At 39.2% G+C, this 14,344-nt stretch overlaps 1 protein-coding gene across 4 annotated transcripts in view; it reads left to right on the top strand.

Annotated features, from left to right (window-relative positions):
* The window catches only part of Synj (synaptojanin), a 184,761-nt gene that overhangs the window by 159,308 nt on the left and 11,109 nt on the right, over positions 1-14,344 (top strand). For all 4 annotated transcript variants that reach the window (XM_070095294.1, XM_070095296.1, XM_070095295.1 and 1 more), the window contains 2 exons: positions 3,335-3,520; positions 5,054-5,216. In XM_070095294.1, coding sequence (XP_069951395.1) covers positions 3,335-3,520; positions 5,054-5,216 — 349 coding nt within the window. The remainder of the gene's footprint in view (positions 1-3,334; positions 3,521-5,053; positions 5,217-14,344) is intronic.

Here is a 14,344-nt window from a genome sequence, read left to right as displayed (position 1 = left end):
TGGGCTAATTTGGGATGTCCTGACTATGGGTCAGGTAGGTGATCTTGGTTGCCAATATGACATTTTTCAGAGCATAGTACTAGCTGCCCAGACAACTTTTGTTCTGAGTAGGGAAATTAGATCTAACAAAAATGATCCCAAATGGATGAACAATAGATTAAAACATCTCATTGGTCAAAAGAGAGGCATATATAGGCATATCAAAAGAGAGGATGGGCAGTTTAGAAATCAATATATTCAATTAAAGAGAGAAATAAAAAAAGGAATAAGAAAAGCAAAAAGGGATTATGAGGCTAAGGCCGCAAGGGATTCAAAAACTAACCCAAAAGGGTTCTTTCAGGTATACAGAAGTAAGATTAGGGACAAGATTGGCCCACTTAAGAGTAACTCTGGTCAGATCACTGACAGTGATAAGAATATGTGTGAAATTCTAAATACCTACTTTCTCTCAGTTTTCACCCAGGAAAATACTAGCGATATTCCTGAAATAATAGATTATGTAGAACAGGATGATGATAAACTATGTACGATTGCAGTAGCTAGTGACATGGTCCTCAGACAAATAGAGAAACTAAAACCTAACAAATCCCCAGGTCCTGATGAACAGTTTGCAAGGGTGTTAAAGGAATGTAAAGAGGAACTTAGCATACCTTTGGCTCATCTTTTTAACATGTCACTACAAACTGGCATAGTGCCTGATAAGTGGAAAATGGCAAATGTAATACCTATTTACAAGGCAGGTGACAGGTCCTTGGCTTCGAACTATAGACCAATAAGCCTTACCTCCATAGTTTACCTGGAGAGAGTTCCGGGGGTCAACGCCCCCGCGGCCCGGTCTGTGACCAGGCCTCCTTAGGTCAGTGTCCCAGGATGCGACCCACACCAGTCGACTAACACCCAGGTACCCATTTTACTGATGGGGAACATAGACAACAGGTGGAAAGAAACATGTCCAATGTTTCTACTCTGGCTGGGAATCGAACCCAGGCCCTCACCGTGTGAAGCGAGAGCGTTAACCACCAGGCCACCAGAGAAAATTTATGGAATCAATAATTGCAGAAGCAATTCATAGCCATCTTGACAGGCACAGATTGATTAATGAATCTCAACGCGGTTTTACAAAGGGGCGTTCCTGTCTTACGAATTTACTAACTTTTTTCACTAAGGTGTTTGAGGAGGTAGATCATGGTAATGAATATGATATTGTGTATATGGACTTCAGTAAGGCTTTCGATAGAGTTCCACACCAGAGGCTATTGAGGAAACTTAGGGCACACAGAATAGGAGGAGAAATTTTTTCCTGGGTAGAGGCATGGCTGACAAATAGACAGCAGAGAGTTTGCATAAATGGGGAGAAATCAGCATTGGGGCACATCACAAGCGGTGTTCCTCAGAGGTCAGTGTTGGGCCCGTTGTTTTTCACAATTTACATAAACGACATAGATGAGGGAATAAATAGCGACATAAGCAAATTTGCTGATGACACCAAAATAGGCCGTCCAATTCATTCTAATGAGGACATTAGAGCACTTCAGGATGATTTGAATAGACTGACGCAATGGTCGGAGAAGTGGCAGATGCAGTTTAACATTGACAAATGCAAAGTTCTAAATGTTGGACAGTTAAATAACCATGCCACATATAAACTAAATAATGTAGATCTTAATACTACTGATTGCGAAAAGGATTTAGGAGTTCTGGTTAGCAGTAACCTAAAACCAAGACAACAGTGCATTAGTGTTCGCAATAAAGCTAACAGAATTCTTGGCTTAATATCTAGAAGTATAAATAATAGAAGTCCTCAGGTTGTTCTTCAACTCTATATATCCTTGGTTAGGCCTCATTTAGACTATGCTGCTCAGTTCTGGTCACCGTATTACAGAATGGATATAAATGCTCTGGAAAACGTACAAAGGAGGATGACAAAGATGATCCCATGTATCAGAAATCTTCCTTATAAAGATAGACTGAGGGCCCTGAATCTGCACTCTCTCGAAAGGCATAGAATTAGGGGGGATATGATCGAGGTGTATAAATGAAAAACAGGAATAAATAAAGGGGATGTAAATAGCATGCTGAAAATTTCCAGCCATGACAGGACTCGTAGCAATGGTTTCAAGTTGGAAAAATTCAGATTCAGGAAGGATATAGGAAAGCACTGGTTTGGTAATAGAGTTGTGGATGAGTGGAACAAACTCCCGAGTACAGTTATTGAGGCTAAAACGTTGTGTAGTTTTAAAAATAGGTTAGATAAATACATGAGTGGGTGTGGGTGGGTGTGAGTTGACCTGACTAGCTTGTGCTGCTGGGTCTGGTGCAGTGCTCCATCCTTGAGTGGAGATGACCAGGCTGGGTGGGTCATTGATCTAATCTGGGGGGGAAACATGGACCTGCTCTGCTTGGGTCAGTAGACCTGTTGCAGTGTTCCTTCTTTCTTATGTTCTTAAATGACCAAACCACCTCAACAATCCCTCTTCAGCCCTCTGACTAATACTTTTATTAACTCCACACCGTCTCCTAATTTCCACACTCCGAATTTTCTGCATAATATTTACACCACACATTGCCCTAAGACAGGACATCTCCACTGCCTCCAACCGCCTCCTCGCTGCTGCATTCACAACCCAAGCTTCACACCCATATAAGAGTGTTGGTACTACTATACTTTCATACATTCCCTTCTTTGCCTCCATAGATAACATTTTTTGTCTCCACATATACCTCAATGCACCACTCACCTTTTTTTCCCTCATCAATTCTGTGATTAACCTCATCCTTCATAATTTTGTCATAATATTGTCTTGATCTTAAGTAGTCTTTAAGCATTAGGATTATTTTGAAATACATTGCATATTAGAAGCTCTGTGTTGTGCCTAACAAGGTTATATTACACGTGTATTAGGCATACACTTGGGCCAGGTATATTCCTGGCTTGGGTATAATTCTGGGCAGTCATGTGTCAGCATTAAAGTTTATTCAAGTACAGATACACATAAATACAGTTACATGATACAGTCATCTGTCAGTATACAGTCATGTCAACATAGTCATGTGTCATCATGATATAATCTTGTATTATCATGATAGTCATGTGTCAGCATGATACAGGCATGTATTAGCATAATAGTCATGTGTCAGCATGATAGTCATGTATTAGCATGGTAGTCATGTGTCATCATGATAGTCATGTATTAGCATGATAGTCATGTGTCAGCATAATATTGCTGCAGGTGTAATAATGTTGGTACTGCTACAGGTATAATAACATTGGTACTGCCACAGGTATAATAACATAGGTACTGCCACAGGTATAATAACATTGGTACTGTCGCAGGTACGCAACTTGCCGGTGGGTGTGGAGGCAGACACAGTGTTCGATGACGAGACGCTAGAGGCAGTGCAGGAAGCCATGGGCACCGTGGGTAGTGTTGTCTTGGTGCGCTTTGTCGATAACAAGATCTGGTTCACCTTCAGTGACTCCCAGACTGCACTCAAGGCTGCAGCATGTAGTCCCTTATTGGTAAGACAAACTGAGAGAGTGTCAATGAGTGAGTGAGAGTGTCTGTCTGTGTCTCAGTCAACACACACACTGACTCTGGACTCCACTTGTGGCTCTCATCTTCATAACATAAAGTTTTCTCTTTTAATAACATCTTCACACTTTATCAATCACTAACATATTCAACAATTATAGAAGGCACTATCAAAAAGTTTCTGGACCGCTATAAAAAAAAAAAATAGGCTTAGATAATCACCTAGTTGAAGTGTATACCTGACCAAGGAGAGCACTTCCTGCCCTGGAAGTGCTCTCTTTGTCAGGTATACACTGATCTCAGCCACTCTGACACTTCTCCAGACATTTCCGGAACTCTTCTTTCCTAACAGTGTGTTACTCAGCCTGTGATTCTGCTGGAATATCCTTCATGACATTACAGTACCATTTTTATTTTTAGAAGAGCAAGAAATCACAGGGAGCTAAATCTGGGGAGTAGGGAGGCTGAGGGATGACTGTCATGTTTTTGGCCAGAAAACTATACTCTGGTTTTGTGGCAGCAGTCAAGCCACAGATTTCTCAGATGCTTGCCTCTTGTTCAAATTTCCAGTCAGAATACTTTGGCACGATCCAAGAGGAATTCATACAACACTTGCAATGTCCTGGAGACTGACGATCTTCCTGAATAACTTTCCTCATTTTTTCAGTGTTTGTCCTCTGTTTTTGATGTTGATGGACAACCAAAACATTTATCATCTTCATCTAACTTTCATCTTGCTCTAAATTAAGAAAAGCATTCAAAACACTGTGTCCCACCCATTGCTTCATTGCTAATATTTGCTGAAGCATTTTTGTGAGTCACTAGCCATTTTGCCAAGCATGAAACAAGATTTTCCACATGCTATTTTTTCCTTTAAACATTTTGTTACTGACAGCATGACAAAATATGCTCATCTGACTTCAACAGAATGACCAACAACCCTGAAACTCTCCAGTCTGCTTCATAAAGGAGTGTACTGCCCAGTGTGATCTACACCACTGCCATATTTCACTCAAGAAGGGTGCAAAACAGAGTCTGGGAACTTTTTGTGCAATTGTTGGGGGTCCAAGAGGTTGGCAGTCTTGCTTCTTAGAACTAGATTTTTATAATGTGGGACATTAGAGCTGTCAGTCTATAATTCTTTGTTATTCCTGTGCTTCTACCTTAATGGAGTGGGGCTATATTCATTGTTTTTAGTGGGATGACATCCATTTATATCATGAGACACTCAACTTAGTTTTGTGTGTAGCATTTGATGGGCCACACTGGACTTGCACACAGCTATCATATAGACAACAGACAATCACAAATAACCCACACACACAGAGAGGAGCTTACGATGACATTTCGGTCCGACTTTACAAACTCGGACCAAAACTTCATCGTAAGCTCCTCTCTCCTATGTGCCTGTTATTTGTGCACTGTTCTAGTCACAGTATTGTACCTTTGTGATTCTTCACAACAGATAATATATTATTGTCTTTCAACTTAATTTGTGAATGGATATTTTTTCTTATCAGATTAAAGGACACGAACTGGAGGTTAAACTGAAGACTGAGGCATGGAGGGAACAACTGGAGGAGGAGTTGGCACTGTGTGGTGACACAACAGTGCCACTCACTGATGAACCTCTCAACATTACTGAGAGTGATGATGCTGCTGTCAGACTCAGGAGCATTGAAGGTAAGTGTTAATTAACATCTGTGTGGCTCAGATAGAACTGGAAATGAGATGTAGCACAGGTGTTAGTTCACAAGTGTAACATGGGTAGCACAAGTGCTAGGGTCACAGGTATAACACAGGTGTTAGGTTCACAGTTGTAGATCATATGTTAGGTTCACAGTTGTAGAGCATGTGTTAGGTTCACAGTTGTAGAACATGTGTTAGGTTCACAGTTGTAGAGCATGTGTTAGGTTCACAGTTGTAGAGCATGTGTTAGGTTCACAGTTGTAGAACATGTGTTAGGTTCACAGTTGTAGAGCATGTGTTACATTTACAGTTGTAGAGCATGTGTTACATTTACAGTTGTAGAGCATGTGTTAGGTTCACAGTTGTAGAGCATGTGCTAGGTTCACAGGTGTAGCACAAGTGTTAGGTTCACAGTTGTAGAGCATGTGTTAGGTTCACAGTTGTAGAGCATGTGTTAGGTTCACAGGTGTAGCACAAGTGTTAGCTTCACAGTTGTAGAGCATGTGTTAGGTTCACAGGTGTAGCACAAGTGTTAGGTTCACAGTTGTAGAGCATGTGTTAGGTTCACAGGTGTAGCACAAGTGTTAGGTTCACAGTTGTAGAGCATGTGTTAGGTTCACAGTTGTAGAGCATGTGTTAGGTTCACAGTTGTAGAGCATGTGTTAGGTTCACAGGTGTAGCACAAGTGTTAGGTTCACAGTTGTAGAGCATGTGTTAGGTTCACAGTTGTAGAGCTTGTGTTAGGTTCACAGGTGTAGCACAAGTGTTAGGTTCACAGTTGTAGAGCTTGTGTTAGGTTCACAATTGTAGAGCTTGTGTTAGGTTCACAGTTGTAGAGCTTGTGTTAGGTTCACAGTTGTAGAGCTTGTGTTAGGTTCACAGGTGTAGCACAAGTGTTAGGTTCACAGTTGTAGAGCATGTGTTAGGTTCACAGTTGTAGAGCTTGTGTTAGGTTCACAGGTGTAGCACAGGTGTCAGGTTCACAGTTGTAAAGCAGGTGTTAGGTTCACAGTTGTAAAGCAGGTGTTAGGTTCACAGTTGTAGAGCATGTGTTAGGTTCACAGTTGTAGAGCATGTGTTACGTTCACAGGTGCAGCACATGGGTTAGGCTTGACACACGAACATGTAAGACGACAGTCAGCTCTTACAAAGCTCCTCTGTATACAGTCAGCTCTTATAAAGCTCTTCTGTATACAGTCAGCTCTTATAAAGCTGTTCTGTATACAATCAGCTCTTATAAAGCTCTTCTGTATACAGTCAGCTCTTATAAAGCTCCTCTGTATACAGTCAGCTCTTATATAGCTCCTCTGTATACAGTCAGCTCTTATAAAGCTCCTCTGTATACAGTCAGCTCTTATAAAGCTCCTCTGTATACAGTCAGCTCTTATAAAGCTCTTCTGTATACAGTCAGCTCTTATAAAGCTCCTCTGTATACAGTCAGCTCTTATAAAGCTCTTCTGTATACAGACAGCTCTTATAAAGCTTCTGTATACACTCAGCTCTTATAAAGCTCTTCTGTATACAGTCAGCTCTTATAAAGCTCTTCTGTATACAGTCAGCTCTTATAAAGCTCCTCTGTATACAGTCAGCTCTTATAAAGCTCTTCTGTATAAAGTCAGCTCTTATAAAGCTCCTCTATATACAGTCAGCTCTTATAAAGCACTTCTGTATACAGTCAACTCTTATAAAGCTCCTCTGTATACAGTCAGCTCTTATAAAGCTCTTCTGTATACAGACAGCTCTTATAAAGCTCCTCTGTATACAGTCAGCTCTTATCAAGCTCTTCTGTATCTTCAGCTCTTATAAAGCTCTTCTCTATACAGACAGCTCTTATAAAGCTCCTCTGTATACAGTCAGCTCTTATAAAGCTCTTCTGTATACAGTCAGCTCTTATAAAGCTCTTCTGTATACAGTCAGCTCTTATAAAGCTCTTCTGTATAAAGTCAGCTCTTATAAAGCTCTTCTGTATACAGTCAGCTCTTACGAAGCTCCTCTGTATACAGTCAGCTCTTATAAAGCTCTTCTGTATACAGTCAGCTCTTATAAAGCTCTTCTGTATACAGTTAGCTCTTATAAAGCTCTTCTGTATACAGACAGCTCTTATAAAGCTCCTCTGTATACAGTCAGCCCTTATAAAGCTCTTCTGTATACAGTCAGCTCTTACAAAGCTTCTCTGTATACAGTCAGCTCTTATAAAGCTCTTCTGTATACAGTCAGCTCTTATAAAGCTCTTCTGTATACAGTCAGCTCTTATAAAGCTCTTCTGTATAAAGTCAGCTCTTATAAAGCTCCTCTGTACACAGCTCTTATAAAGCTCTTCTGTATACAGACAGCTCTTATAAAGCTCTTCTGTATACAGTCAACTCTTATAAAGCTCCTCTCTATACAGTCAGCTCTTACAAAGCTCCTCTGTATACAGACAGCTCTTACAAAGCTCTTCTGTATACAGACAGCTCTTATAAAGCTCTTCTGTATACAGACAGCTCTTATGAAGCTCTTCTGTATACAGTCAGCTCTTATAAAGCTTCTGTATAAAGTCAGCTCTTATAAAGCTCTTCTGTATACAGTCAGCTCTTATAAAGCTCTTGTGTATAAAGTCAGCTCTTATAAAGCTCCTCTGTATACAGTCAGCTCTTATAAAGCTCCTCTATACAGACAGCTCTTATAAAGCTCTTCTGTATACAGTCAGCTCTTATAAAGCTCTTCTGTATACAGTCAGCTCTTACAAACCTCTTCTGTATACAGTCAGCTCTTATGTATACAGACAGCTCTTACAAAGCTCCTCTGTATACAGTCAGCTCTTACAAAGCACTTCTGTATAAAGTCAGCTCTTATAAAGCTCCTCTGTATACAGACAGCTCTTATAAAGCTCCTCTGTATACAGACAGCTCTTATAAAGCTCCTCTGTATACAGACAGCTCTTACAAAGCTCCTCTGTATACAGTCAGCTCTTATAAAGCTCTTCTGTATACAGTCAGCTCTTATAAAGCTCCTCTGTATACAGTCAGCTCTTATAAAGCTCTTCTGTATACAGTCAGCTCTTATAAAGCTCCTCTGTATACAGTCAGCTCTTATAAAGCTCTTCTGTATACAGTCAGCTCTTATAAAGCTCCTCTGTATATAGTCAGCTCTTATAAAGCTCTTCTGTATACAGTCAGCTCTTATAAAGCTCCTCTGTATACAGTCAGCTCTTATAAAGCTCTTCTGTATAAAGTCAGCTCTTATAAAGCTCTTCTGTATACAGTCAGCTCTTATAAAGCTCTACTGTATACAGTCAGCTCTTATAAAGCTCTTCTGTATACAGTCAGCTCTTATAAAGCTCTTCTGTATACAGTCAGCTCTTATAAAGCTCTTCTGTATACAGTCAGCTCTTATAAAGCTCTTCTGTATACAGTCAGCTCTTATAAAGCTCTTCTGTATACAGTCAGCTCTTATAAAGCTCTTCTGTATACAGTCAGCTCTTATAAAGCTCTTCTGTATACAGTCAGCTCTTATAAAGCTCTTCTGTATACAGTCAGCTCTTATAAAGCTCTTCTGTTTACAGTCAGCTCTTATAAAGCTCTTCTGTATACAGTCTGCTCTTATAAAGCTCTTCTGTATACAGTCAGCTCTTATAAAGCTCTTCTGTATACAGTCAGCTCTTATAAAGCTCTTCTGTATACAGTCAGCTCTTATAAAGCTCTTCTGTATACAGTCAGATCTTATAAAGCTCTTCTTTATACAGTCAGCTCTTATGAAGCTCTTCTGTATACAGACAGCTCTTATGAAGCTCTTCTGTATACAGTCAGCTCTTATAAAGCTCTTCTGTATACAGTCAGCTCTTATAAACCTCCTCTGTATACAGACAGCTCTTATAAAGCTCTTCTGTATACAGCTCTTATAAAGCTCTTCTGTATACAGACAGCTCTTATAAAGCTCCTCTCTATACAGTCAGCTCTTATAAAGCCCCTCCGTATACAGTCAGCTCTTATAAAGCTCTTCTGTATACAGTCAGCTCTTATAAAGCTATTCTGTATACATTCAGCTCTTATAAAGCTCTTCTGTATACAGTCAGCTCTTATAAAGCTCCTCTGTATACACTCAGCTCTTATAAAGCTCTTCTGTATACAGTCAGCACTTATAAAGCTGTTCTGTATACAGTCAGCTCTTATAAAGCTCTTCTGTATAAAGTCAGCTCTTATAAAGCTCTTCTGTATACAGTCAGCTCTTATAAAGCTCTTCTGTATACAGTCAGCTCTTATAAAGCTCTTCTGTATAAAGTCAGCTCTTATCAAGCTCTTCTGTATACAGTCAGCTCTTATAAAGCCCTTCTGTATACAGTCAGCTCTTATAAAGCTCCTTTGTATACAGACAGCTCTTATAAAGCTCTTCTGTATACAGTCAGCTCTTATAAAGCTCTTCTGTATAGTCAGCTCTTATAAAGCTCCTCTGTATACAGTCAGCTCTTATAAAGCTCCTCTGTATACAGACAGCTCTTATAAAGCTCTTCTGTATACAGTCAGCTCTTATAAAGCTCTTCTGTATAGTCAGCTCTTATAAAGCTCCTCTGTATACAGTCAGCTCTTATAAAGCTCTTCTGTATACAGTCAGCTCTTATAAAGCTCTTCTGTATACAGTCAGCTCTTATAAAGCTCCTCTGTATACAGTCAGCTCTTATAAAGCTCCTCTGTATACAGTCAGATCTTATAAAGCTCTTCTGTATACAGACAGCTCTTATAAAGCTCCTCTGTATACAGTCAGCTCTTATAAAGCTCTTCTGTATACAGTCAGCTCTGTATACAGTCAGCTCTTATAAAGCTCCTCTGTATACAGTCAGCTCTTATAAAGCTCCTCTGTATACAGTCAGCTCTTATAAAGCTCCTCTGTATACAGACAGCTCTTATAAAGCTCTTCTGTATACAGTCAGCTCTTATAAAGCTCCTCTGTATACAGTCAGCTCTTATAAAGTTCTTCTGTATACAGACAGCTCTTATAAAGCTCCTCTGTATACAGTCAGCTCTTATAAAGCTCTTCTGTATACAGTCAGCTCTTATAAAGCTCTTCTGTATACAGTCAGCTCTTATAAACCTCCTCTGTATACAGTCAGCTCTTATAAAGCTCTTCTGTATACAGACAGCTCTTATAAAGCTCCTCTGTATACAGTCAGCTCTTATAAAGCTCTTCTGTATACAGTCAGCTCTTATAAAGCTCCTCTGTATACAAACAGCTTTTATAAAGCTCTTCTGTATACAGTCAGCTCTTATAAAGCTCCTCAGTATACAGTCAGCTCTTATAAAGCTCTTCTGTATACAGTCAGCTCTTACAAAGCTCTTCTGTATACAGACAGCTCATATAAAGCTCTTCTGTATACAGACAGCTCATATAAAGCTCTTCTGTATACAGACAGCTCTTATAAAGCTCCTCTCTATACAGTCAGCTCTTATAAAGCTCCTCCGTATACAGTCAGCTCTTATAAAGCTCTTCTGTATACAGTCAGCTCTTATAAAGCTCCTCTGTATACAGTCAGCTCTTATAAAGCTCCTCTGTATACAGTCAGCTCTTATAAAGCTCTTCTGTATAGTCAGCTCTTATAAAGCTCCTCTGTATAGTCAGCTCTTATAAAGCTCTTCTGTATACACTCAGCTCTTATAAAGCTCTTCTGTATACAGTCAGCTCTTCTAAAGCTCCTCTGTATACAGTCAGCTCTTATAAAGCTCTTCTGTATACAGACAGCTCTTATAAACTCTTCTGTATACAGTCAGCTCTTATAAAGCTCTTCTGTATACAGACAGCTCTTATAAAGCTCCTCTGTATACAGTCAGCTCTTATAAAGCTCCTCTGTATACAGTCAGCTCTTACAAAGCTCTTCTGTATACAGTCAGCTCTTATAAAGCTCCTCTGTATACAGTCAGCTCTTATAAAGCTCTTCTGTATACAATCAGCTCTTATAAAGCTCTTCTGTATACAGTCAGCTCTTATGAAGCTCCTTTGTATACAGACAGCTCTTATAAAGCTCTTCTGTATACAGTCAGCTCTTATAAAGCTCCTCTGTATACAGACAGCTCTTATAAAGCTCCCCTGTATACAGACAGCTCTTATAAAGCTCCTCTGTATACAGACAGCTCTTATAAAGCTCTTCTGTATACAGTCAGCTCTTATAAAGCTCTTCTGTATTCAGTCAGCTCTTATAAAGCTCCTCTGTATACAGTCAGCTCTTATAAAGCTCTTCTGTATACAGTCAGCTCTTATAAAGCTCCTCTGTATACAGTCAGCTCTTATAAAGCTCCTCTGTATACAGACAGCTCTTATAAAGCTCTTCTGTATAGTCAGCTCTTATAAAGCTCCTCTGTATACAGTCAGCTCTTATAAAGCTCCTCTGTATACAGTCAGCTCTTATAAAGCTCTTCTGTATACAGTCAGCTCTTATAAAGCTCCTCTGTATACAGTCAGCTCTTATAAAGCTCCTCTGTATACAGTCAGCTCTTATAAAGCTCCTCTATATACACTCAGCTCTTACAAAATGCCTCTGTGTATAGAGGAACCTTATAAGAGAACTGGCTACATAGATATATATATATATATATATATATATATATATATATATATATATATATATATATATATATATATATATAGATATATATATTATATATATATATTATATATATATATATATATATATATAGTAGGTTGGTAGACAGCAACCACCCAGGGAGGTACTACCGTCCTGCCAAGTGAGTGTAAAACGAGAGCCTGTAATTGTTTTACATGATGGTAGGATTGCTGGTGTCTTTTGTCTGTCTCATAAATATGCAAGATTACAGGTACGTCTTGCTACTTCTACTTACACTTAGGTCACACTACACATCATGTACATGTTTATTTTTACACACTCATCTAAGTTTTCTTTGATTTTATCTTAATAGTTCTTGGTCTTATTACTTTTCCTTTTATATCCATGGGGAAGTGGAATAAGAATCTTTCCTCCATAAGCCATGCGTGTTGTAAAAGTCAACTAAAATGCCAGGAACAGTGGGCTAGTAACTCCTTTTCCTGTACAAATTACTAAAAAAGAAGAAAATTGTCAAAGTGGGAAGTCTGAATGTGCGTGGATGTTGTGCGAATGATAAAAAAAGAGATGATTGTGGATGCTATGAAGGATAAGCTATGGCAGGAAAAGAGGGAGTATAAATGTATTAATTCAAGGATTATGTGGAGTAAAATAAAGGTTGGATGTGAAAAGTGGGTTATAGTAAGTGTATATGCACCTGGAGAAGAGAGAAGTGTAGAGGAGAGAGGTTTTGGGAATTGTTGAGTGAGTGTGTGGGAAGTTTTGAACTAAGTGTGAGAGTACTTGTGGTTGGGGATTTCAATGCTAAAGTCGGTAAAAATGTTGTGGAGGGAGTAGTAGGTAAATTTGGGGTGCCAGGGGTAAATGAAAATGGGGAGCCTTTAATTGAGCTATGTGTAGAAAGAGGTTTGGTAATAAGTAATACATATTTTATGAAAAAGAGGATAAATATACAAGGTATGATATAGCACGTAACGAAAGTAGTTTGTTAGATTATATAGTGGTGGATAAAAGGTTGATGGGTAGGCTTCAGGATGTACATGTTTATAGAGGGGGCAACTGATATATCAGATCATTATTTAATTGTAGCTACAGTTAGAGTAAAAGGTAGATGGGACAAGAGGAAGGTGGCAACAACAAGTAAGAGAGAGAGGTGAAAGTGTATAAACTAAGGAAGGAAGAAGTTTGGGCGAGACATAAGCAACCATTAGCAGAAAGGTGGGCTAGTGCAAGTATGAGTAGTGGGGGAGGGGGTTTGAAGAGGGTTGGAATAGTTTTAAAAATGCAGTATTAGAATGTGGGGCAGAAGTTTGTGGTTATAGGAGGGTGGGGTCAGGAGGAAAGAGGAGTGATTGGTGGAATGATGAAGTAAAGTGTGTGATAAAAGAGAAAAAGGTAGTTTATGAGAGGTTTTTGCAAAGCAGAAGTGTTATAAGAAGAACAGAGTACTATATGGAGAGTAAAAGAAAGGTGAAGAGAGTGGTGAGAGAGTGCAAAAGGAGAGCAGGTGATAGTGGGAGAGGCACTGTCAAGAAGTTTTGATGAAAATAAGAAAAAATTTTGGAGTGAGATAAACAAGTTAAGAAAGCCTAGGGAATGAATGGATTTGTCAGTTAAAAACAAAGTAGGGGAGTTAGATGGGGAGATGGAGGTATTGGGTAGATGGTGGGAATATTTTGAGGAACTTTTAAATGTCAACAAAGAAAGGGAGGCAGTAATTTCATGCACTGGCCAGGGAGGTACACCATCTTTTAGGAGTGAAGAAGAGCATGATGTGAGAGTGGGGGAGGTGCGCAAGGCATTACGTAGAATGAAAGAGGGTAAAGCAGCTGGAACTGACGGGATCATGACAGAAATGTTAAAAGCAGGGGGGATATAGTGTTGGAGTGGTTGGTATTTTTCTTTAATAAATGTATGAAAGAGGGGAAGGTACCTAGGGATTGGCAGAGACCATGTATAATTCCTTTATATAAAGGGAAGGGGGACAAAAGAGATTGTAAAAATTATAGAGGAATAAGTTTACTGAGTATACCAGGAAAAGTGTATGGTAGGGTTGTTTATAATTTATAATTTATAATTTATAATTTGTTATTGAAAGAATTAAGAGGCAAGACAGAATGTAGGATTGTGGATGAGCAAGGAGGTTTCAGAGTGGGTAGGGGATGTGTAGATGAAGTGTTTACATTGAAGCATATATGTGAACAGTATTTGGATAAAGGTAGGGAAGTTTACATTGCATTTATGGATTTAGAAAAGGCATATGATAAGAGTGGATAGGGGAGCAATGTGGCAGATGTTGCAAGTACATGTATATGGAATAGGTAGTAAGTTACTAAATGCTGTAAAGAGTTTTTATGAGGATAGTGAGGCTCAGGTTAGGGTGTGTAGAAGAGAGGGAGACTACTTCCCGGTAAAAGTAGGTCTTAGACAAGGATGTGTAATGTCACCATGGTTGTTTAATATATTTATAGATGGGGTTGTAAAAGAAGTAAATGCTAGGGTGTTCGGGAGAGGGATGGGATTAAATTATGGGGAATCAAACACAGAATGGGAATTGACACAGTTATTTTCT

The sequence above is a fragment of the Cherax quadricarinatus genome, chromosome 49 (assembly GCF_038502225.1).
Source record: "Cherax quadricarinatus isolate ZL_2023a chromosome 49, ASM3850222v1, whole genome shotgun sequence".
NCBI classification, from domain to species: domain Eukaryota; kingdom Metazoa; phylum Arthropoda; class Malacostraca; order Decapoda; family Parastacidae; genus Cherax; species Cherax quadricarinatus.
The sequence above is the reverse complement of the archived record's forward strand: the minus strand, read 5'-3'. Positions and strand labels throughout refer to the sequence as shown.